The sequence below is a fragment of the Arachis ipaensis genome, chromosome B4 (assembly GCF_059453495.1).
Source record: "Arachis ipaensis isolate K30076 ecotype BB chromosome B4, ASM5945349v1, whole genome shotgun sequence".
Lineage (NCBI taxonomy): Eukaryota > Viridiplantae > Streptophyta > Magnoliopsida > Fabales > Fabaceae > Arachis > Arachis ipaensis.
Genome location: NC_142439.1, coordinates 57041679 through 57065354, shown reverse-complemented (window position 1 = coordinate 57065354; position 23676 = coordinate 57041679). Strand labels below are relative to the sequence as shown.

The following is a 23676-nucleotide window of genomic DNA, read 5'->3' as shown; positions in this document are numbered from 1 at the left end:
TTAGCCATTCTTTCACTCATCAACGTTAGCTTCCACGTTAACTAAGTTAACGTGGAAGTTAACGTGGCTCCTTGGGGGGTTGTGTTGTTGCTTCCAACGTTAGTGACAATGTTGGGTGTCACTAACGTTGTCGACCACTCTTGCTTCTTACGTTAGCTCCCACGTTAACCAAGTTAACGTGGGAGTTAACGTGGTATATTCCTCCTTAGGCCAACGTTAGTGACAATGTTGAATGTCACTAACGTTGGTGTTTCTTCCCCCTTTTTAACGTTAGAGGCCACGTTAACTAAGTTAACATGGACTCTAACGTGGCCACTTATGAGCATTTACCAACGTTAGTGACAATGTTAAGTGTCACTAACGTTGGCTCAACTTCCCTTCTCCATGTTAGAGTTCACATTAACTTAGTTAACGTGACTCTTAACGTGGTCAATGATGGCTTTGAGAGCGTTATTGACAATCACTTTTCTCATTAACTTTGCAAGTTACCTCCCATTCCTTGCTTCCTTTGGTCCTGAAATCAAGCAATAGAGCGCATCAAAGTTCTAGTCCAAGTCATGGGCAATGCAACATACAATTTGTCACTAAACTTATGCAAAATCCTCATGAAATAATGTAAAATGCACAATGTATGCTTGAATCAAGGTGTAAGTGAATAACTACCCAAAACTAGCTTATTTCCTAAGGAAATGCATGAAACTAACCTAAAAACAGTAAAGAAAAGGTCAGTGAAACTGGCCAAGATGCCCTGGCATCACAACACCAAACTTAAAGCTTGTTTATCCCTAAGCAAGTACTGGAATAAGAGAATGATGAATGAAATGCCAAGAGTAATGAGTCATTCTTGTGGAAGTCATATCACTGATTTTATGGTGGTTTCATGCATAGCAACTTAGGTTCATTCCTGGCTTTCAGACCTTTATCATGTCTTAAAACACTTACTTTGCTTACATCCCATGAGACTTTTATTCATTGATACCTTTATTGTCATTTCAGAGCTTATTGGTGTTCTTAGGCTAAGTGCTCTGTAAGGGGGCAACTTTTTAAGATAAGCTTTCAGCCAACACTCCCGAACCAGTTGGTTCAAGGTGCTAGGTGTTGAAGCACCCCTAAGGACTTACTCCTTCAAGCCTTTCCCCCATACATACACACCACAGGAATATAGTTTATTTATTTTCCTTCTGGAGACCTTGGTGTCCAGCACCTCTTTGGGTTACTAAATGCTCTGTGGTGAGGGTTACTCTTGATAATGGACTTTCAGCTGATAATCCCGGGTTAGTTAACCCAAGTTACCAAGTGATAAAGCACCCCTAAGAGCTTATTCATCCAAGTAGATCCCTCACACAGGAACAGCACAGACATATATCTTAAGATCAAAACTATTGATGCCTAGCCTTATTGCTTACTCTTTTTCTTTTGTTTTTCCACTTTCATTATTCTTTCCTCTTTCTCTTATTAGGATCTTGTCATATACTTAGTCTCATGAGTATATTCAAAGCAAAGTATTAAGGCCAGATAGTTGTCATCCCACCTTATGGTTGAACCAACTTAGCTAACTTATGATCATACCACAAACTCATGAATGTTCTCCATAGTATGAACTCCTCTCTGGTCTTTTGAAACATAAACATTCTCTCTTCATTTGATTAAAAGGGACAAGCATACAAGTAAGTAAAGTAAGGATGCAGTGACATAAAGACTAGCACACAGAGACTTTCTTCAATACCAAAAACTTAAAAGACATAATTGAAAAAGGTTTAAACATAACATGGAAGTGATGAGTATTTTGGAGAAAAAATAAATCTCTCCCAAAACACACAAATCCAACCGGCAAGTGTACCGGGTCGTATCAAGTAATAAAAACTCACGGGAGTGAGGTCGATCCCACAGGGATTGAAAGATTGAGCAATTTTAGCTTAGTGGTTGATTTAGTCAAGCGAATCAAGATTTGGTTGATTGTTTTGTGACTTGCAGAATTAAATTGCATTGAAGTAAAGAGAACAAGAAATAAATTGCCGAAACGTAAAGGACAAGAAATTAAATAGCAGAAACTTAAAGTGCAAGAAATGTAAATTACGGAATCTTAAAGTGCAAGAAATGTAAACAGCTGGAATTGTAAAGGGAATTGGGGAATGGATTTGCAGAATTTAAACAAGGAAAAGTTGAATTGCATTAAATAGAAGAGGGAAAGGGAATGGAGATTGAACCGGATATGAAGCAGAAAAGTAAATGAACATAGAAAGGAAAGAAACAGAATGTAAATTGGGGATTTGGATCTCAGGGCCCAGAGACTAGAAAACCAAGTCTAGATCTCAATGCCTTCCTAGATCCAACAAGAACAATTGCAAGGAAATTGTAAATTGCAAGGAAAATAGATGAAGAGCAATTAACCGGAAATGAAATTCAATTAGCAGTAAAGAAATAGAGATCCAAGATTGAGATTGAAACAGATTTTCTTCAATTCTCCAATCCAAGATCCAAGACAAGTGTAAAATGAAATTGAAAGCAATAAAACTAAGAGGAAGAGAAATGAATTCTCCTTCCCCAAGACAAAGAAATTAAAGTTCACTCAATAACAAAAGCTCTCCGAAAACTATTATGAAAATTCCAAAAGGAAAGCTCTCCGAAGAACTTGAATTCTATCCTATTTATACACTTTCTTCCAATGATCTTCAAGCCTTGATTTGGGCCTTTGCTCTTAGTGGAATTGGGTTGAAAGAGGCCTTGGTTGATTGCTCTTGAAGTTTGGAGAAGAACCAAAGTGAACCAATTGAACCGGTTTTGAGGTTAGCAAAAGTTGGACCAAAAGTTTGAGCCAAAGTTAGGGGTCTAACTTTGGCTCCAACTTTTCATATCAGCTAGCACATTTTTCTGGTATGAACGTTGGTGCCAACGTTAGGGGTCTAACTTTGACCCTAACGTTGGCAATGCCTTGTGTGCTAGTGGCGCCAACGTTAGCCACCAAGTTAGGGGGCTAACGTTGGCGCAAACTTTTGCTCCTTCCCCATTGTAATTCATGTGCCAACGTTAGCCTCCAAGTTAGGGGGCTAACGTTGGCGCAAACTTTTGGTGCCCAGGGGAGAAATTCATGTGCCAACATTAGCCTCAAAGTTAGGGGGCTAACGTTGGCGCAAACTTTTGAAGCCCAGGGGAGAATTTTCAAGTTCCAACGTTAGCCTCCAAGTTAGGGGGCTAACATTGGGGCTAACTTTTCAACCAAAAGTTTGTGCAAAAGTTTGATGCTAACTTTAGGTCCAGCTTCTTGCTTCCTGGTTCAATTTCACTTATTCCATTGTCCTCTCTTCACTCCTAGCCATTCCTTCTTGCTTCAACCTTTCTCCAAGCCTTCTTCACCTATCATTAATCAACCAAACTCATCAAAGCTATGCTCAAAATCATGAGGTATTCAATCTTTCATAATATGCAACAAATATAGCATAAAACCTCATGAAATGGCATGAATTCATATATGGTTGGTTCAATCAAGGGAAACATGAAAATCTACTCAATTAGCTTGCTTGTAGCTCAAGAAAGTGCATAATTCTAAACAAAACAAAAGAAAAAGACTAGGTAAAATAGGCTAGGATGACTTGTCATCAGGAAGCAAGTTCTATTTCATACAAGATCTTCCTTATTTAAAACATAGAGAAAGGTGGAATAAAGAAGGAACTCCACCACCTTTTACTATTGTGGATGTCCATGCTCTTTTCCTTGCTTGTCCTCCTTGTTTCCTCTTGCATTTCCTCGCATCCGTGCCAATCTTGCTTGCTTCCAATCCTCAAGTGCCTTCTTCACTAACTCATGACTCTCTTCCACCCTTTGTCTTTCCTCTCGTGCTAATTCATCCTTCATTTCTTCATACCTGGCTATTCCTGGATGCAATATTGGCAGCTGTCCCACTAAGTAGCCGAGTCTGGCTTGAGTGTTTATGTGATGTCCTGTTTCGCTCATGTAAACTCCTTCTGCGAATGCCCTTTGCTCGTCCAATAGTTCTGCTTGTTCTATTTGTCTTCGATGCATCTCATGTATGTGTACCCCTTGATGTGCTTGGATGTTGATTAGCCTCTGGATGGATTCTTGTTGCTCGTTTTGCCTTCGTTCCATCCTGTTGAATGTTTCTCCCTATTGTTGTCCTTGACTTAGTTGCTGTTCCATCATTTGCCTTTGCCACTCACCTTGCTGAGTCATCTATCTTGAGAGTGTTTCCTCTTGCTGCCCCATCATCTGTAGTTGAAGCTCTTTTTGTGCTCCTTGGCTTTCCAAATATTGCCTAGACAAGCCATCAATGGCCTCCTGCAATTGGTGCATGTCAAAGGTCTGTTGTGCTTGACCCTCTAAGACTTGTCCTTCCACTACTTGAGGGGCTGTCCTCTTCCTTTGCTTCCGCTGAGGCAAAGGGGATGCTGCAGCATTCATCCTTTGTACAGTTATTGGGATGCCTTCCCCTTATCCATATGGGGTTCTCATCTTCAAAAACCAGCCCAACTTTCTTGCATATTCGGTAAATAGTGCTGGGGTAACCTAACGTTCCTCTTGAGTCGCTTTTCTCTGCCATCTTTCTAATACCTTCAGCTATGAGTTCATGTACCTTGATTTCTCCTCCCTTCAGTGTACAGTGCACCGTTGTGGCTCTCTTGACATTCACCTCCGAGTTGTTTGCAGCTGGGAGAATAGACCTTCTCACTAGCCCAAACCACCCCTTGGCTTCAGGAGTGAGATCTGTTCTCTTGATGAACTTTGGTTTATTTCCCGCACCCCTTTCCCAATCAGCTCCTGGTACACAAATATCTTGCAGAATCTGGTCATAATAGGGGTTGTCCAATCTTGAGTGATAGCTTTCTTCTTCAAACTGTATAGACCGTAGCTTCAATGCCCTCATGACACTCATGGGACCAAAGTCCACCATCTTTTCTCTCACAAAGCTTGTGTAAGACTCATCCTTCTTATCATATCGAACCGCATTTGCATAAAATTCTCTTATGAGGTTTGCATTCACCTTAATGACCGGGTCAGTGAGGAGCTCCCATCTTCTCCTTTCTATCTTCTCTGTGATTTCGGGGCACTCAGTCTTTTTAACTTGAAATCCCATCTCATAAATGATTTCCTTATCAACCATCCACCCGTATTGCAATGCATAATGCAAGCTTCTAAATCTCTTTTCATCATATGGGTGTTCTTCCATGGGTTCCTTTCCCTTCCTTCTTTTAGAGCCCGAAGACGCCATGAATGATAGTTAATATGTGAAGGTGGCAAAGTTGTGGAGATTTTTGGTTGTTTAAGGTTTTATTGCAATGAAGAGAGTGAGGTGGGAAAAAAGTTTTTAATGGGGTAGGGAGTGTCTTGTACCGAAATGGAGAGTGGTGAAGATTGGGTAATGACAATGAAGGTGGGTACGGAACAAGGGTCATTTATATAGAGAAGTTGTGAGAGAATGGAGGGTGTGGATTGATTGAGTGGTTACTTGATGGACGGTTGGGGTGATGCATGGATAAAAGACAAGGATCATCACTTTATGAATGAGATTGCTCGGTCTTTTAGGGGTTCCATTTTTCCAATGTTGCATGGCAACATTTTCCAATGTATTCCCTTTTTAGAACAAGTGTGTAGCCCTTCCTTTTGTGGTGTCCGATCCTTCTTTGTTTAGTTGTCCAATCCATCCCTTTTTATGCTTCTTTTCTTTTCCTATAAAGATTTAAAATAAGGAAATTAATATCATAAAAATCAAACTCTACGGCTAGAATAATAAAGAGAAGAAAAAGAGTTTGTTTATTTATGAATTTCAACTAACTAACTACTTGTGTATCCTTATGCATTTTGGTGGCACCATGGGGTGACACCAAACTTAGTTTGAAGCAATGTGATGAAAAGTTTTGTTCAAAGCTCCAAGAGTTCTGCTTTGAACACCAAACTTGTTCTTCACTATATACTGCATGATAAAGATTTCACCAAGTGTTTGTCAAGTTTGGGTTGAAATTCATAAACATTGATTTATTCACTATTTTAAAAACATATAAAACATGGGTTGCCTCCCATGAAGCGCTTCTTTAGCGTCACTAGCTTAACGTTTTTCCCTCATCAGGGTGGTTGGTAGTGCTTAAAGTCCTCCCCTCTTGCTGTGGACTTATATCCATTAGTTGGATCAATGATCTCCACATGTTCCAGGGAAAGAACTCTGTTGATAGTGAAGACTTTAGGTAACTGAGATGGTACAGTGGGGAGATTAGGGGGAATATCTGGGAAGTAAGTTGAGACAACTCTATCCCCTGAAGAGAAGTCTTCCGTAGGGATCTTCTTGTTCCTCCACCTCCTTGGTACCTTCTTCTTTGTTTCTTTTGAGGATGCATTCCCCTTGGTGACTTCTTCTTCTAAAGGAGTTGTGATGCTGTCTTTACCTGCCTCTAGAGGTTTAAGTTCATCCAATTTTTTCTTGAGCTGTGGCAATTGCTGTTTTCCTTGTTTATCAATTAAGGAGATCTCAGAATGAACTGGCTGTGCTTCAGTGCTTGTCTCCTCCTTCAGTGTCTCATGATCATTTGTGCTTAGTTCCTTGTCCTCTTAATCTGTTTCTTGTGAGAGTTTGGAAACATTGAAGCTGAGTCGTTCATCATAGATTCTCAATATTAGCACCCCTTTTTCTACATCGATAAGTGCTCTGGCCGTAGCTAGGAATGGTCTTCCCAATATGATTAGGTGAGTGTGACTCTCTTCCATGTCCAGGATGACAAAGTCTGTTGGGAGAAAGTATTTCCCAACCTTTAGCAACACATTTTCCACCACTTCTATTGCTTGCTTTTGAGTTTTGTCAGCCAGTCTGATGATTACATCTGTGGGCATTATCTCATTGATCTGCAGCCTCTTCACCAGGGATAAGGGCAGTAAGTTGATGCTGGCCCCCAAATCACATAGTGCTCTATCGAACATAGTTTCACCTATGGCACAAGGGATATGAAAACTCCCTGGGTCACTTCTTTTTGTAGGCAACTCAGGTTGAATAAGGGCACTACATTCCTTGTTCATCACTATAGTCTGGCCTCCTTTGAGTGAGCTTTTTCTGGGAAGAAGTTCCTTCATATACTTGATGAATGTAGGCATTTGTTGAATTGCCTTGATGAATGGTATGTTTACATGCAGAGATGCAAACAAGTCTAGGAACCTTGAGTATATTCTCTTTCCCACAGCACCATTGAGCAATTGAGGGAGGGTGCATAGAGCTTCAGCAGCTCTTGTTGTGAGATTTCTGGTTCTTGGTGATCTCTATCCTCCTCCTTTGTTGAGTTGTCTTCAGGTTGTTCGAAAAGTGTGCCTTGCTTGTCTTCAGTCTCTTGATCACTTGTAGTGACCATTTTGCAATCTTCCCATCTTACTTTCTTTGTTTCTCCTTTGGGGTTTTCTCCGTGTCACTTGGGAAGCTATCAGTAGGTTTGGGAATCTTCTCAGCTAAATATCCCACCTGGAATTCCAGATTCCTAATGGTCTCTCCCTGGTTCTTAATATTGGCTCGCACCTCCTCTTTGAACACCTTATTTTCTTTAATCTCTTGGCATATTCCTTCAAGTAAGGCTTCAATCTTAGAGAGCTTGTCATCAATTGATGGGATTCGGAGCAGATGTGCTGTTTTGGTTTTGATAAGCGTGTGGAGAAGTGTTGTTGTGGGGGTGTTGAGATGTCCTCTGTGTGAATTGCTGGTGAGCTGCATTGTTGTTGGAGTTGTAACGTCTCTGGTCTTGGTTCTGATCTTGCTCACTTCCCCACCCAAAGTTTGGGTGGTTTCTCCATCCAGGGTTGTAGGTCTTGGAGTATGGATTATAGTTTTTCCTTGGTGAATTCCCAATGTAGTTGGCATGCTCCTGACTACCCTCTGCTTCTTCATTCACTCCTTCTTGGGTTGTTGACGAAGTGGAGATTGCTGCTACTTGGTTCATCTCCATCTTCTTGGTGAGGTCAGCCAGTTGCTGGGTAATGAGCTTGTTTTGGGCCAACAGAGCATCTACATTGTTTAGCTCCATTACTCCTCTTGTGTTCCCTCTTTCGGAAGCATAGAAGTAGTCGTTCTCTGCTACTGTTTCAATAACATCTATGGCTTCCTCAATAGTCTTCTTCTTGTTCAAGGATCCTCCGGATGAATGGTCTACGGCCTTCTTTGACTCATAAGAGAGCCCTTCATAGAAAATGTGCAGCTGCACCCATTCGTTGAACATATCTGGTGGGCACCTCCTTGTTAGGTCTTTAAACCCCTCCCATGCTTCATATAGAGTCTCACCATCTTGTTGCTTGAAAGTTTGGACCTCAGCTCTCAGCCTATTGATTTGTTGACGAGGGTAAAATCTTGCTAAGAATTTGTTCACCACGTCTTCCCAAGTTGTCAAGCTTTCCCTTGGAAAAGATTCCAGCCACTTGGCTGCTTTGTCCCTAAGTGAGAATAGAAACAAGAGCAGTCTATAGGTATCAGGATAAACACCATTAGACTTTACTGTGTCACATATTCTCAGGAAGGTGGTCAAATGATGATTGGGGTCTTCTTGAACACCTCCTCCAAACGAACAGTTGTTCTGAACAAGGGTGATGAGCTGTGGTTTAAGTTCAAAGTTGTTGGCATGGATTGTTGGCTTTTGGATGCTACTTCCACAATTTCGTGGGTTTGGATTGATGTAAGAGCCCAAAACTCTTCTATCCTCCCCAGCATGATTTGCTCTACCTCCTCCCCCATGGTTGTGATCCTCTTCTTCATGATGGTTTTCCATGTTGTCTTCCATGTTTGGTTCAAAGAATTCCTCTTCTTCCTCAGCACCAACCACTTTCTTTCCTCTTGCCTCCCTCCTTAATCTAAGGAAGGTCCTCTCAGGTTCAGAATCGAAGGAAGTTAAAGCCCCGCTTCTTCTCCCTGTCATACAACCATCAAGTGCAAGCAAGAAAAGATAGGTGCAAAAAGTATTTGTGTCAGAATTACTGTTAGTTGTGGGTGATGCAATATATCAAACAGTTAGTGGGTTAGCAAACAGAATTGAAAATAACAAAGAAAAACAAAAGAGTAGAGGGGGAAGGGAAGAAGTTTAACTAAAACAGAAAGTAAATCACTCAAACAGAAAATCAAATTCACAAAATAAAAATGCTCAATCTAGTGATCTTCCAATTTGATCATTGTTGATGCACAATCAATCCCCGGCAACGGCGTCATAAACTTGATGCAGGTGGAAACTGTCTCTCAACAAATTTCCTTCAGCAAGTGTACCGAATTTGTCGTCAAGTAAAAACTCACAATAGAGTGAGGTCGAATCCCACAGGGATTGATTGATCAAGAAACTTTAATTAGAAGAATGTTCTAGTTGAGCGAATCCAGAATTTGGGTTGAGAGTTGCAGAAAATAAAATGGCGGGAATGTAAATAACAGAAAAGTAAATGCTAGAATTAAAGGACTGGAAGTAAATGACTGAAAATAAATTACAGAATTGTAAATGGAAATGGGGGATTTGCTCATAAAAGTAAATGGCAGAAATTAAAGAGAATGGGTAAGATCAGAGATGGGGAGTTCATTGGGCTTAGGAGATGTTGCAATTCTCCGGATCAAGTTCATTTTCATCTCTTCCTCAATCAATGCACTCATTGATCTCCTTGGCAATCTTAATTGATTGAATTACAATTTCTTGCAATTCAATCTCTCAAATCTTGATCAATAGCCAATTCCTTGGTCAATTGCTCATGAGAAGAGATGAAGTATGGTCACTGATTATACCATATGCATTTCCCAAATCAAGTATTGAGAGGGTTATAGTCACATACCCATCCAAACCCAATTTGGTTCAGCATGAGAAAGAATTTCTAGCTTGATCTCTTCATTCCTCTTTCAAGGTTCAGAAGAGATCCAAGTTTGAATAGCTTCTTTTCCAAGATAACTACTCAATTGGATGAAGATCGAAAGCTTTCAAGTAAAATCAAGAGAAAAGATAGAAGAAGAATAATGAAAATTAGTATTGATCCATCAAATTACAACAGAGCTCCCTAACCCAATGAAAGGGGTTTAGTTGTTCATAGCTCTAGAAAATGAAAACAAAGATGGAGAATACATTATAGAACTAGAAATTGCAAAGAAAGTAAAATACAGAGAGTAGTTCTCTTTTTCAACTTCTAGAACTTCTTCAACAATTCAAAGCTACTCCTATATATACTACTTCTCTCAGCTTCTAGTTGGCTCTTCAAGTCTTGGGCCTTTGGATCTTGAGTTTGAAGCAGTTCTCTTCTTCATTTGGGCTTGGCTTTACTTGCAGAGAGTAACGTGGCTCCTTGGGGGGTTGTGTGGTTGCTTCCAACGTTAGTGACAATGTTGGGTGTCACTAACGTTGTCGACCACTCTTGCTTCTTACGTTAGCTCCCACGTTAACCAAGTTAACGTGGGAGTTAACGTGGTATATTCCTCCTTAGGCCAATGTTAGTGACAATGTTGAATGTCACTAACGTTGGCGTTTCTTCCCCCTTTTTAACGTTAGAGGCCACGTTAACTAAGTTAACGTGGACTCTAACGTGGCCACTTATGAGCATTTGCCAACGTTAGTGACAATGTTAAGTGTCACTAACGTTGGCTCAACTTCCCTTCTCCACGTTAGAGTTCACGTTAACTTAGTTATCGTGACTCTTAACGTGGTCAATGATGGCTTTGAGAGCGTTATTGGCAATCACTTTTCTCATTAACTTTGCAAGTTACCTCCCATTCCTTGTTTCCTTTGGTCCTAAAATCAAGCAATAGAGCGCATCAAAGTTCTAGTCCAAGTCATGGGCAATGCAACATACAATTTGTCACTAAACTTATGCAAAATCCTCATGAAATAATGTAAAATGCATAACGTATGCTTGAATCAAGGTGTAGGTGAATAACTACCCAAAACTAGCTTATTTCCTAAGGAAATGCATGAAACTAACCTAAAAACAGTAAAGAAAAGGTCAGTGAAACTGGCCAAGATGCCCTGGCATCAGATACCAACTTCTATTACTGACCATCTCCCTCTTACTCTTAAAGCCGCAAAGAGCTCTAAGTTGGCCATCTGTTTCAAGCAAGCCATTTTCAAGTTGAAAAGTAAAGATGAAGGTTAAGGATTTTACCCACTTGAAATTTGTATTTGGTGGTAATGGCCGTGGGAGAGGTGTTTCCAGTGGTTCTTCAAGCTCCACTTCCTTGTACTCCTCTGTGAATTCTTCCAATTCTTGACAAATCTCTTCAATTATAACCTCGTCTTGATCAAAGTCTTCAATTTCTTCCTCATCACTCAAGTCATAAGTTGGAGGCTGAGAAAATTCTACCTCCACATCATCTTCATATTCACTTGGGGAAGAATCTTCTAGCTCAAATAATTCAATTGTGACTGCGAGGTCATCACTAGAGGAACTTGATTTATGCTCATCATTACCAAGAAAACTTGCTTCTTGACTTCTTCCGTCCAGTTCTTCATAAGATACATGCTTTGGGGGTTGTGCACTATCCTCCTTAGCATCGATTTCAAATTTCTTGATAGAATTGTCCACAATTCTTAATTCCCATGGAGGTTCAGTGTCTCCTAAGTCTTCAACCAATTCATCTTCTTCGATAATTGCAGCTTCCTCTACTTGTTACAGTACAAAGTCATGTTCTGTGTTGTCCACCGGAGCTTCTAATGTCTCCTTCGTACTAGGGACTAATCGGTTTATCGATTGCTTCAATTGATGAAGGGTTGCATGAAATTTGTTCACTGTGTCCTTGAGACGATCCTGTGCTTCTTGGTTTGATGGACATGGATATGGTGCATATGGAAGTGGTGGTTCTTGGGAGTAGTTGGATTGGAATTCGGGTGGATAAGAGTTAGGGGCATATGGAGGTGAATGGTTGTGGGTGGCTTGTTAGTATGGTGGTTCAAAGCTATGTTGAGGAAGTGGTTTATAGGCGTATGATGGGGCTTGTTGGTAACCACAAGGGGGTCCACCATATCTATCAACTTGGTACGCACCTCGGAATGGCTCTTAACCATAGTAAACTGGTGGGGGTTGGTTGTCACGAGAAGGTCCACCGTAACTATTGTCTGGGTGTGCATCGTAGAATGGTCGTTGTCCATGGTATCTTGGAAGGTGTTGTTGCCGAAAGGGTTGATCAGATCCTCGAGGCTCCTTCCATCTTTGATTGTTTTGACTCTGATGCATGTTCCTATTATAGCTCCCATTCCTTGCAACAATATTAGAACCAAACTCAAAGTGACGGGGGTGAGAGCTCATAGTAGCTAATAAAAATTAAAAACAAAAAATAGAAACAAAAACAAATAAACAGCAAAAGAAAATATTTACAATAACCAATAATAAGGCACACGTTTGCAATTCCCCGGCAACGGCGCCATTTTGATGAACTGAAGTATTTATGGTTTAGAATTCATAATAAATTCTCGTTGCAAGTATAGCTTCTAAACCAAGCAATAATCCTTTCATACAAAAATTTTGGTTGTCACTTAAGCAAACCCAATAAAATTGATAACCAAAGTATTCAAACCTTAGGTCGTATCTCAAGGAATTGCAGGGAAGTATGATTTATTATTGGTTATATAAAAATGTATGTTTTTGGGTATTTTGAAATAGAGGACAAGTAATTTAAATGGCAAGAAAAAATAAATTAATAATTATAAAGACTCTTGGCAAGGTATGAGGACTGAAAATCCCATCCTAGTTATCCTTATCAGGTGTGATGAGAATTGTTTATCGCTCCCACTTAGTTAACCCTTAATAAATAAAGGAAAGTCAAGTGGACCAATTAATTTGATCCTCAAGTCCTAGTCAACTCCTGTGGAAAGACTAGCTTTAGAGCGATCCAAATCAATTAATGAATTCCAATTTTCAATCAACTGCTGAGTTTGATAACTCAAGTGTTACCAATTACTTAACCAAAGCCAAAAGGAGAAAAATCTAGATTAAATTGAAAGCATCATAAATAGAATAAAACAATCGTAAATCTGAAATACCTCAAATTATATTAAATAGAAAATTCAAATCTAACATGGAAAGATTCACAAGCCAATTTGGCATCATAAATAATTAACAAGTAAAAGCATTAGAGTAACTAAAAGAGAGAGGAGAGAGCCTTTCTCTCTCTAAAAATACATCTAAAACCTAATAATTCTCTATTTTGAATGTTGTATGAATTGTTGTTGTTGATTCCCCCATTCTCTGGCTTATATTATGTGTTTCTGGGCTTGGATCTGGGCCGAAAAAGGGCCCAGAAATCGCTGGGGGTGACTTCTGTATGTTTCTGCACGTGACGTCCATCACGCGTGCGCGTGGGTCACGCGATCGCGTCATTTGGAGTTTTTTCCTTGTCACATGTATGCATCAGTCACGCATACGCGTCGTTTGTGCCTTGTGCTAGGCACCCGTCCGCGTCGTCCATGCGTTCGCGTCGCTGCCAATTTCTTCAAAACTCCATTTTGTGCATTCCTTCCATTTTTCTATGTTTCCTTTCGGTCTTCTAAGCCATTCCTGTCCTATGAAGCTTGACATTACTTAACACACAGATCACGGCATCGAATGGTAATAAAAGATAATTGAAATAAATATTTTTCAAGCATAGGAAACATATTTTCACACATATCATAGAATAAGGAAGGAATTGTAAAACCATGCAATTCTTATGAATAAGTGGGTGAAGAATTGATAAAAACACTTAATTGAGCACAAGATATATCATAAAATAGGGGTTTATCAACCACCTTGCAAAGATTTTCCAGCAAGGCTTCAATCTTGGACAGCCTATCCTCAGAAGGTGGTGGCAAGTTTGAATTGGAAGGTTGATAATGGTTATTTTGGACTTAATGTGGATGTTGGGGATAAGTGTTTTGTGGGGCTTGATATGGTCTTTAGTTGGAGTGTTGGTAAGTGGAGTTGTTGAAGTGGTTGGAGTTGTGAGGTCTTTGATCTTGGCTCTGGTTTTGTTAGTTTCCCCACCCAAAGTTTGGGTGGTTCTTCCAACCAGGGTTGTAGGTTTTGGATTATGGGTGATGAATTTTCAATGTAATTGGCTTGCTCCCAGTCACCTCCTTCCTCTCCATTCGACTATTCTTGGGATGATGATTAAATGTGGACTGTTGTAACTTGGTTTTTCTCTATCTTCTTGGTGAGATATGCCAATTGCTTAGTGATCATCTTATTATGGGCTAGAATTGCATCCATGTGGTTCAGCTCCGTCACTCCTCTATTGTTGCTTCTGTCAGAGGCATAGAAGTATTCTTTATTGACCACTGTTTCAATGACATCAATGGCTTCCTCTACAGTCTTCTTCTTGTTGAGAGAGCCTCCAGAAGAATGATCTAGAGCCTTCTTTAACTCATGTGACAAACCCTCATAGAAGATGTTCAACTGTACCCATTCATTAAATATGTCCAGAGGACACTTCCTTGTCAGCTCCTTATATCTCTCCCATGCTTCATAGAGAGTCTCACCATCTTGTTGACTGAATGTTTAGACCTCGGCCCTCAATTTATTGACTCTTTGTGGAGGGTAGAACCTTGCCAAGAACTTGTTTACCACATCTTCCCAAGTTGTGAGGCTCTCCTCAGGGAATGACTCTAGCTATTTTGCTGCCTTGTCCCTGAGGGAAAAGGGAAACAACAGCAGCTTGTAGGTATCTGGTTGGACACCATTAGATTTTACTGTATCACATATTCTCAGAAAAAGTGGTTAGATGTTGGTTGAGCTCTTCTTGGGCACTTCCTCCAAAAGAACAATTGTTTTGAACCAGTGTGATGAGTTGTGGCTTTAGTTCAAAATTATTGGCATGGATGATTGGCTTTAGAATGCTGCTCCCACAATTTCCAGGGTTGGGATTGATGTAGGAGCCTAGCACTCTTCTCTTTTGTGGTGCATGATTACTAGCACCTTCTCCAGCATGGTTGTTGATGACTTGCATTATTTGCCCTTTTTACCTATCTAAAAGGACCATAAAAAGAACACATATTCATTGTTTCAATGCAATTTCATGAACTAAATGATATATATTATGGTACATTGCTTTGAAATGGGTTTGTATTGAATTTTAGGAGAAAAGAGAAACAAAAAGGGAAGGAAAACAGCAAGTAAAGCTCAGCGTGTGTAATGGGCGTGCCACTTAGAACAAACGCCATGAAAATGAGTGGGCGTGGCACGCCAGCACCAGGGCGTGGCAAGCCAGTAATGAATTCCAGAGAGCAATGGTGAAGGCCACAAAAGGGGCGTGGCACGCCAAGCTGGGCGTGGCACGCCAAGTCCATCACACACCATGGGCGTGCCACTTGAAGAGCTGGGCGTGGTACGCCAGTTCATCAATCCAGAGAAGGACCATTATTTGGGCGTGCCACTTGGTATCGAAGGCGTGGCATGCCAACTCTAGCCTATCACTTGGGCGTGCCACTTGATAACCCCGGCGTGGCATGCCAAGCTTGGAGGAGTCAACTTAAGATGGGCCTCCCACTTGAACATCAAGGTGTGGCATGCTAGTTCAAGTTTCCAGAGAGGAAATTGAAGACCCAAGCACTTGGGCATGCCACTTGGGTCCCAGGCGTGGCACGCCAACACTAAAGAAGACCAAGCACCAAAGCTGGGCATGCCACTTTAGATCGAAGGCGTGGCACACCAACTCTCACTATTTACCTGGGCGTGCCACTTGAATGCTGGGTGTGGCATGCCAGCTACTGGAGCAAGGAAGAATACTGGGCGTGGCACGCCAGTTATGTTTTTCAGAGACGTGAAGAAGCATGCACCATGGGCATGGCATGCCAGTTATGTTTTCCAGAGAAGAAGATGAAGCATCCACAATGAGCGTGGCACGCCAGACCCTGGGTGTGCCACACTAGTTCAAAGCTCCAAGGAAGAGCCTGGGCGTGCCACTTGGGGTCCAAGGCGAGGCATGCCAGGCTAACCAATGCTTTAAGAAGAGCCTGGGCGTGCCATTTGAGGTCGAAGGCATGGCACGCCAGGCCAACCAAGGTTCCAAGAAGACCCTGGGCATGCCACTTTGGCTCGAGGGCGTGGCACGCCAGGCTAGTCAATCTTTAAAAAGACCCTGGGCGTGCCACTTGAAGAGCTGGGCGTGGCGCACCAAGCCAAATTTAGTGGCTAGGCGTGGCACGCCACTTAAACACCAGCCACACGCCAAGCGTGAAGGTCACGTTTATTGAGTTTTCATTTTCCCTCCAATTGTAATTTTCTTTTATCTTTTTTATTTTCTTAATTCTAGTGATAGTTGTAGTATAAATACCCCCTGGAAGTACTGAAAAAGGGGGTTGAGTTGGGTTGTATTAGATTGGCATTGCTAAGTTTAGATCTAGTTTTACTTTACATATTATCTCTTCCATCTCTTGTACTTTTCTCTGAGCTATGAGTAGCTAAACTCCCTTTCATTGGTAGAGGGAGCTCTGTTGTACTTAATGGATTAATGATAGTGAATTTCTTCTTCTCTTTATCTTCTCTTTGATTTTCTAGAAGGAATTTCGTTCTTCATGCTAGTGTTCAATCATCTTGGGAAAGAGGTTGAATGCAAAATGGGTTTCATGGGAACCTTGGAAAAGGAAACATGAAACCATGCTTGAAATCCCTTCTCAAACTTGAGTAAAATCTGGGTTTTAGGATTTGATATGGTGACATATAATCCACCCATTATTTGGATCTATGATGATGTGTGGTATAATCAGGGACCAAGCATATCTCTCTTCATGACCAATTAGACTAAGGAATTGGCTGATTATCAAGATTTGAGAGATTGAGTTACCAAGGGATTGGGACTTAATCAATCATGATTGCCAAGAGGTCATTGAGTTGCATGATTGAAGATGAGATGAACTGAATTTAATCCAAAGAGATCAACATCTCCTAATCCCAATGAATTCCACTATTCTTATCTTCCACATTCTTTATAGCTTTCTTTTACATTCTGTTAATCCCCATTCCCAATTACAATTCAGCCATTTATGTTTCTATTCTTTACATTCTTGCCATTTACATTCCTACACTTTATTGCTTTCCTTTACTTTCATGTTCTTTATAATTCTGCAATTTAATTTATACTACTCAATACTATCTATTTGATTAGCTTAACTAATTAACTCATTAGCTAACACTGCTCAATCAATCAATCTCTATGGATATGATCCCACTCCTCGTGGGTTATTACTTGACGATATTTGGTGCGCTTGCCAAAGAATGGATTCATTATATATGTGGGGTAGTGAATTCCAGTCATCAAGTTTTATGGCGCCGTTACTGGGGATTGATTTGAATTAACAGTGATTAAGTGGATGAACAATTAGATTAAGCATTTCTTTTATCTTTTTTAGTTCTTTTGTTTTATTTCTTTTTAATCATTTTTTTACTGCCTGCATACTAACACTAACAAGAGCACACTAACTGTTTGATATTTTGCATCAATTAGTTTGGCTTACCCACCCTTCTTTCCCAAGGGTGTTAACATTTTCCTTTTTGTGATTCTATTTTGTGTATGACAGGGAGACGAGGAGTTGACATCTCGTACGACTCTGAACCAGGAAGAACATTCTTAAGACTGAGAAGAAAAGCAGTGGCCAGAGGAAAAAGAGTGGTTGGTGAAGAAGAAGAAGAAGATCCAACTCAAACCATGGAAGGAGAAGCACACAACCACCATGAAGAAGCTGTTGGCAACCATGCTCCTCAGGAAAGGAGGGTGCTAGGTTCCTATATAAACCCCAACCGTGGGAATTATGGGAGTAGCATCCTGAGGCCCAACATAAATGCCAACAATTTTGAGCTCAAGCCACAACTCATAACTCTTGTTCAGAATAACTGTTCATTTGGAGGAAGTGCTCAAGAGGACCCTAATCAATATCTGACTACATTTCTGAGGATTTGTGACACGATAAAATCCAATGGTGTTCATCCGGACACTTACAAACTGCTCTTGTTCTCCTTCTCTCTTAGGGACAAGGCATCAAAGTGGTTGGAGTTATTTCCTAAAGAAAGTCTCACCACCTGGGAAGATGTTGTTAACAAGTTCTTAGCAAGGTTCTACCCTCCAATAGACCAAGAGCTGAGGTCCAGACTTTTAGACAACAAGATGGGGAAACTCTCTATGAGGTCTGGGAGAGATACAAAGACTTGACAAGGAAGTACCCCCCCAGATATGTTTAATGAGTGGGTGCAACTATACATCTTCTATGAGGGGCTGTCATATGACTCTAAAAAGGCTCTAAACCACTCCTCAGGAGGCTCACTCAACAAGAAGAAAACAGTCAAAGAATCAAGTCTCTGAAAGGACTCATATGTTTAATAGAAACTGTTGCCAGCAATGAGTATTTCTATGCTTCTGAAAGGACTCATAAGAAGGGAGTAATAGAGCTCAATTCCATGGATGCTCTATTAGCTCAAATAAGATGTTCACAGCTTAACTGGCAGCCCTGACCAAGCAAATGGAGAAGAATCAAGTCTCAGCTGTCCAAGCTCAATCATCTCCGCAAGAGGAAGAATGCCCAGAAGTTGAAGAAGAATGGGAACAAGCCAACTATCTGAACAATTCTTCAAGACCACCATATGACCCCAATGCCAAGACATACAACCCAGGTTGGAGGAACCACCCAAATTTTAGGTGGGAAAACCAGCAAAACCACAATCAAGACCATAAACCATACCAGTCCAGCCAACATAACAACCACAATTCTAACCATCAACCAAGTAACAATAGACCCTATCACAACTCACAAAATGCACCCTACCATTCCGACCAACAACCATACAAAAGCCAACCCCAAGATGCATCACCCCCAACCATGCAACCCTATGATATCAACAGTAACTTTGCAAGATTGGAAGATGCCATAGCACAACTAAATGGGACCATTACCATTGTTGCAGATAGACAAGTGGAAGATGACAAAAAGATAGATGCACTTCAAGATGAGGTCAGGTCCAACATAAGGAACCATGGGGCAGCCATTTTAAAATTAGAAGCACAACTAGGGACCTTGTCTAAACAGATGCCAATGCCCACACACACTTTCCCCAGCGACACCATGGTCAACCCAAGAGGAGAGTGCAAAGCTATCACCCTAAGAAGCAGAAAGGTTGTGGAAGTAGCAGTCCCAAGTCAAGACAAACAAAAAAAGGAAGCTGCAACTGAATCTGAAATCAAGGAGGAAGAAGAGACTCATGTACCTACCCCACCAAATCAATTTCTAAAGCCTTATGTGCCAAAAGCACCATATCCATAAAGGCTGAGAAAAGATGGAAAGGACAGCCAATTCTCTAGGTTTTTGGAGATCTTCAAGAAGCTTTAAATCAACATCCCCTTTGCTGAAGCATTAGAGAAAATGTCACTCTATGCCAAGTTCTTAAAAGAGCTTATGACAAGGAAGAGGAATTGGGGAGAAAAAGAGACTGTAGTGCTCACTAAGGAATGTAGTGCCATAATACAAAAGAAGCTCCCCCAGAAATTGAAAGACCCTGGGTGCTTCCGAATCCCCTGTATCATTGGGGATATAAGCAGTTAAAAGGCACTATGTGATCTAGGATCCAGCATCAACCTCATGTCCTTGGCCATGATGAAAAGAATGAGTATTGAAGAAGCAAAACCTAGAAGAATGGCTCTTCAATTAGCTGACAAAACTTTCAAATTTTCCCATGGTGTGGTGGAGGATTTGTTGGTAAAAGTGGGAGAGTTTATCTTCCCAGCTAATTTTGTTATGCTTGATATGGAAGAAGAAGCCAACACATCAATCATCCTAGGAAGGTCATTCCTAGCTACTGCTGGAGCCATAATTGATGTTCAAAAAGGAGAGCTAGTCTTAAGATTACATGAAGAGAAGATGTTCTTCAATGTCTTCAAGGCAATGAGCTACCCCAAGGAATCCATTGGAGAATGCATGATGGTGGACACAATTGAAGATCTCGTTCAAGGAGTCCTAGAGGAAGAACAATGTGAAGAAATCAAAGAGCGAGATCAACAAGCCTCATGTGGTGAGTGATGAGATATTTTGGTGAAAAATAAATTTCTCCCAAAACACACAAATCCAACCGGCAAGTGTACCGGGTCGCATCAAGTAATAAAAACTCACGGGAGTGAGGTCGATCCCACAGGGATTGAAGGATTGAGCAATTTTAGCTTAGTGGTTAATTTAGTCAAGCGAATCAAGGTTTGGTTGAGTGTTTTGTGATTTTGCAGAAATTAAAGTGCATGGAATTAAAGAGAACATGAAATAAATTGCTGAATCTTAAAGAACAAGAAATTAAATAACAGAAACTTAGAATGCAAGAAATATAAATTGCGGAATCTTAAAGTGCAAGAAATGTAAACAACTGGAATTGTAAAGGGAATTGGGGAATGGATTTGCAGAATTTAAACAAGGAAAAGTTGAATTGCATTAAACAGAAGAGGGAAAGGGAATTGGGATTGAAACGGATCTTGAAGCAGTAAAGTAAATGAACATTAAAAGCAAGAAACAGAGAATATAAAATTGAGATCTCAGGGCCCAGAGACTAGAAAACCAAGTCTAGATCTCAATACCTTCCTAGATCCAACAAGAACACTTGCAAAGAAAATGTAAATTGCAAAGAAAATAGATGAAGAGCAATTAACCGGAATTGAAATTCAATTAACAGTAAAGAAACAGAGAGATCCAAGATTGAGATTGAAACAGAATTTCTTCAATTCTCCAATCCAAGATCCAAGACAAGTGTAAATGAAATTGAAAGCAATGAAACCAAAGAAATTAAAGTTCACTCAATAACAAAAGCTCTCCGAAAACTATTATGAAAATTCCAAAAGGAAAGCTCTCGAAGAACTTGAATTCTATCCTATTTATACACTTTCTTCAAATGATCTTCAAGCCTTGAGTTGGGCTTTTGCTCTTGGTGGAATTAGGTTGAAAGAGGCCTTGGTTGATTGCTCTTGAAGTTTAGAGAAGAACCAAAGTGAACCAATTGAACCGGTTTTGAGGTTAGCAAAAGTTGGACCAAAAGTTGGAGCTAAAGTTAGGGGTCTAACTTTGGCTCCAACTTTTCATATCAGCTAGCACAATTTACTGGTATGAACGTTGGTGCCAACGTTAGGGGTCTAACTTTGACCCTAACGTTGGCCTTGCCTTGTGTGCTAGTGGCGCCAACGTTAGCCACCAAGTTATGGGGCTAACATTGGCGCAAACTTTTGCCCCTCTCCCTTGTATTTTCATGTGCCAACGTTAGCCTCCAAGTTAGGGGTCTAACGTTGGCGCAAACGTTGGATGGCCAGGGAGGAATTCATGTGCCAACGTTAGCCTCAAAGTTAGGGGGCTAACGTTGGCGCAAACTTTTGCTCCTCTTCCTTGAATTTTCATGTGCCAACGTTAGCCTCCAAGTTAGGGGTCTAACGTTGGCGCAAACGTTGGTGCCCAGGGGAGAAATTCATGTGCCAACGTTAGCCTCCAAGTTAGGGGTCTAACATTGGCGCAAACTTTTGGTGCCCAGGGGAGAAATTCATGTGCCAACGTTAGCCTCAAAGTTAGGGGGCTAACGTTGGCGCAAACTTTTGAAGCCCAGGGGAGAATTTTCAAGTTCCAACATTAGCCTCCAAGTTAGGGGGCTAACGTTGGGACTAACTTTTCAACCAAAAGTTTGTGCAAAAGTTTGATGCTGATTTTAGGTCCAGCTTCTTGCTTCCTGGTTCAATTTCACTTATTCCATTGTCCTCTCTTCACTCCTAGCCATTCCTTCTTGCTTCAACCTTTCTCCAAGCTTTCTTCACCTAGCATTAATCAACCAAACTCATCAAAGCTATGCTCAAAATCATGAGATATTCATTCTTTCATAATATGCAACAAATATAGCATAAAACCTCATGAAATGGCATGAATTCATATATGGTTAGTTCAATCAAGGGAAACATGAAAATCTACTCAATTAGCTTGCTTGTAGCTCAAGAAAGTGCATAATTCTAATGAAAACAAAAGAAAAAGACTAGTTAAAATAGGCTAGGATGACTTGTCATCACAACACCAAACTTAAAGCTTGCTTGTCCCCAAGCAAGAAAAGATTTATTGAAAAGAAAGAATGAAATGGAAGAGGATGTTCATGCTAGCAGAGTATTATTGATAGTTCATGGGGTTTTGTGTGGATATGCAAATACTCACTTCTTATTGACTCCTAGGCCTAGAAAGTCTCCTTCAAGCTTCAAGTGACATATTGCTATGACCTCTCATTATTCTTTTATCCTTGGCTATTACTTTGTTCCTAAGCTTTATTTGAGTGTCATGTGTAGCAAGTTCATTTTCTTTTCTTTATACTTGACACATTATTCACCATAGACACTTGGCTCACATTCCTTCTTAGAACATTGATGCCCAGCACCTCTTTGGGTTACTAAATGCCTTATAGTTAAGTTGCTCTTGATAGTGGACTTTCAGCTGATGATCCCGGGTTAGTTAACCCAAGTCACCAAGTGTTGATGCACTCCAAAGAGCTTAATAATCCAAGCAGATCCTAATACAAAGACACCACAGGCATATATTCTAAGGTTCAAGCTATTGGTGTCCAGCTTTGTTTCTTTTTGTTTTTCTTTTGTTCTGCCACTTTTTTGGCTATCCCTTTTTTTTTTCTTTCCTCCTTTTTTTTTTTGTTTTTCTTTCTAACCAAGGAATTTAATTCAATTGAGATTCATAGACAGTAAGCCACTCTTTACTTAGAAGGAGATATCCTGGCTCTTTAATCACTAAAAGTGAGCTATTATACAATCACACACATACCACCACTTACTTTTATTCTACTTCTATCTAACAGAGACTATCTTGCTTCACATTCAAACTGTTCTTTTATTGAATTTAAAGGTGCAGGGGACAACACATGCTTCTTGTCAAGTGAAAATGAACACACAAGCAAACACAAAAACTAGCCTACTTATTTTGAAAGAAACAAACATAATGCAAAGACTTTTAATTAAAAAGGACTACTTAGAAATGCAAAGACAACTTAGAACAGATAGAATGCATGCTTTTTTCTTTGAACAAGGAGCAAGTCCACCTTTCATTTGTCATGCCTTTTCTTTCTCCTTTCATATACTTGGCTGCTAGTGTTCCCACCATCCTTGCTTGGTGCCTGTTGATCTTGCCAAAAGCCAGCCTTATTCATAGCCTCCTCCACTCTATCTTCAAGTCTCATAGCCTTGCTTACTTCTACCTCACTTCTCATTTTGAAGAATTCATCAAAAGTTGGGAACGCCGGATCCATGTTGTGCAAATGTTCTCCAATATAGTTCAGTTTGATTTGGCTATTGACGTTGTAATCGGCTTGTACTTCATACCTTGCATCTTGGAGTGTTGTGAACTCCTTGAAAGCCTTCAAACTTTCAGCTTGCATTTGTTCCAACTTCCCAAAAGATTCATGAGATTGAAAGGCATGTTCTTCTTGCATCACAAGGAATCTTGACTCGAATTCACTTTGTTTGCTCATTATTCTTAGCTCTCTTTCTTCTTGTGCTTGTTGGTTCTTCATGTACAGAGAATGGTATTCCTCTTGTCTTTCTTGGATTCTCGTGTACTGTTAAGACAATCTTCCTATTGCTTCTTGCATTTGAGTCATATCCATATTACCATGTGGGAAAAAGTGTGGCTGTTCCTCCTCCTCTTGTGGCTCTTCTTCTATGTGTGGCTCATCTTCTTCCATTGGTTCTTCTCTTTCCCTTCCTCCATGTGGTCTTCGGCCTTGATGTGC

At 40.5% G+C, this 23676-nt stretch overlaps 1 protein-coding gene and 1 non-coding gene across 2 annotated transcripts; both read left to right on the top strand.

The window, feature by feature from the left end:
- The first annotated feature begins 8193 nt into the window (after nucleotides 1-8193).
- Nucleotides 8194-8300, top strand: LOC148567684 (small nucleolar RNA R71). Its single transcript, XR_015882334.1, has one exon. It is a non-coding gene; the product is annotated as a small nucleolar RNA R71 (small nucleolar RNA).
- Nucleotides 8301-19577: 11277 nt separating this feature from the next.
- LOC148567683 (uncharacterized) lies at nucleotides 19578-19961 on the top strand. Its single transcript, XM_088484597.1, has one exon. The coding sequence runs from the start codon at nucleotides 19578-19580 to the stop codon at nucleotides 19959-19961; it is 384 nt and encodes a 127-aa protein (XP_088340723.1).
- Nucleotides 19962-23676: the final 3715 nt, after the last annotated feature.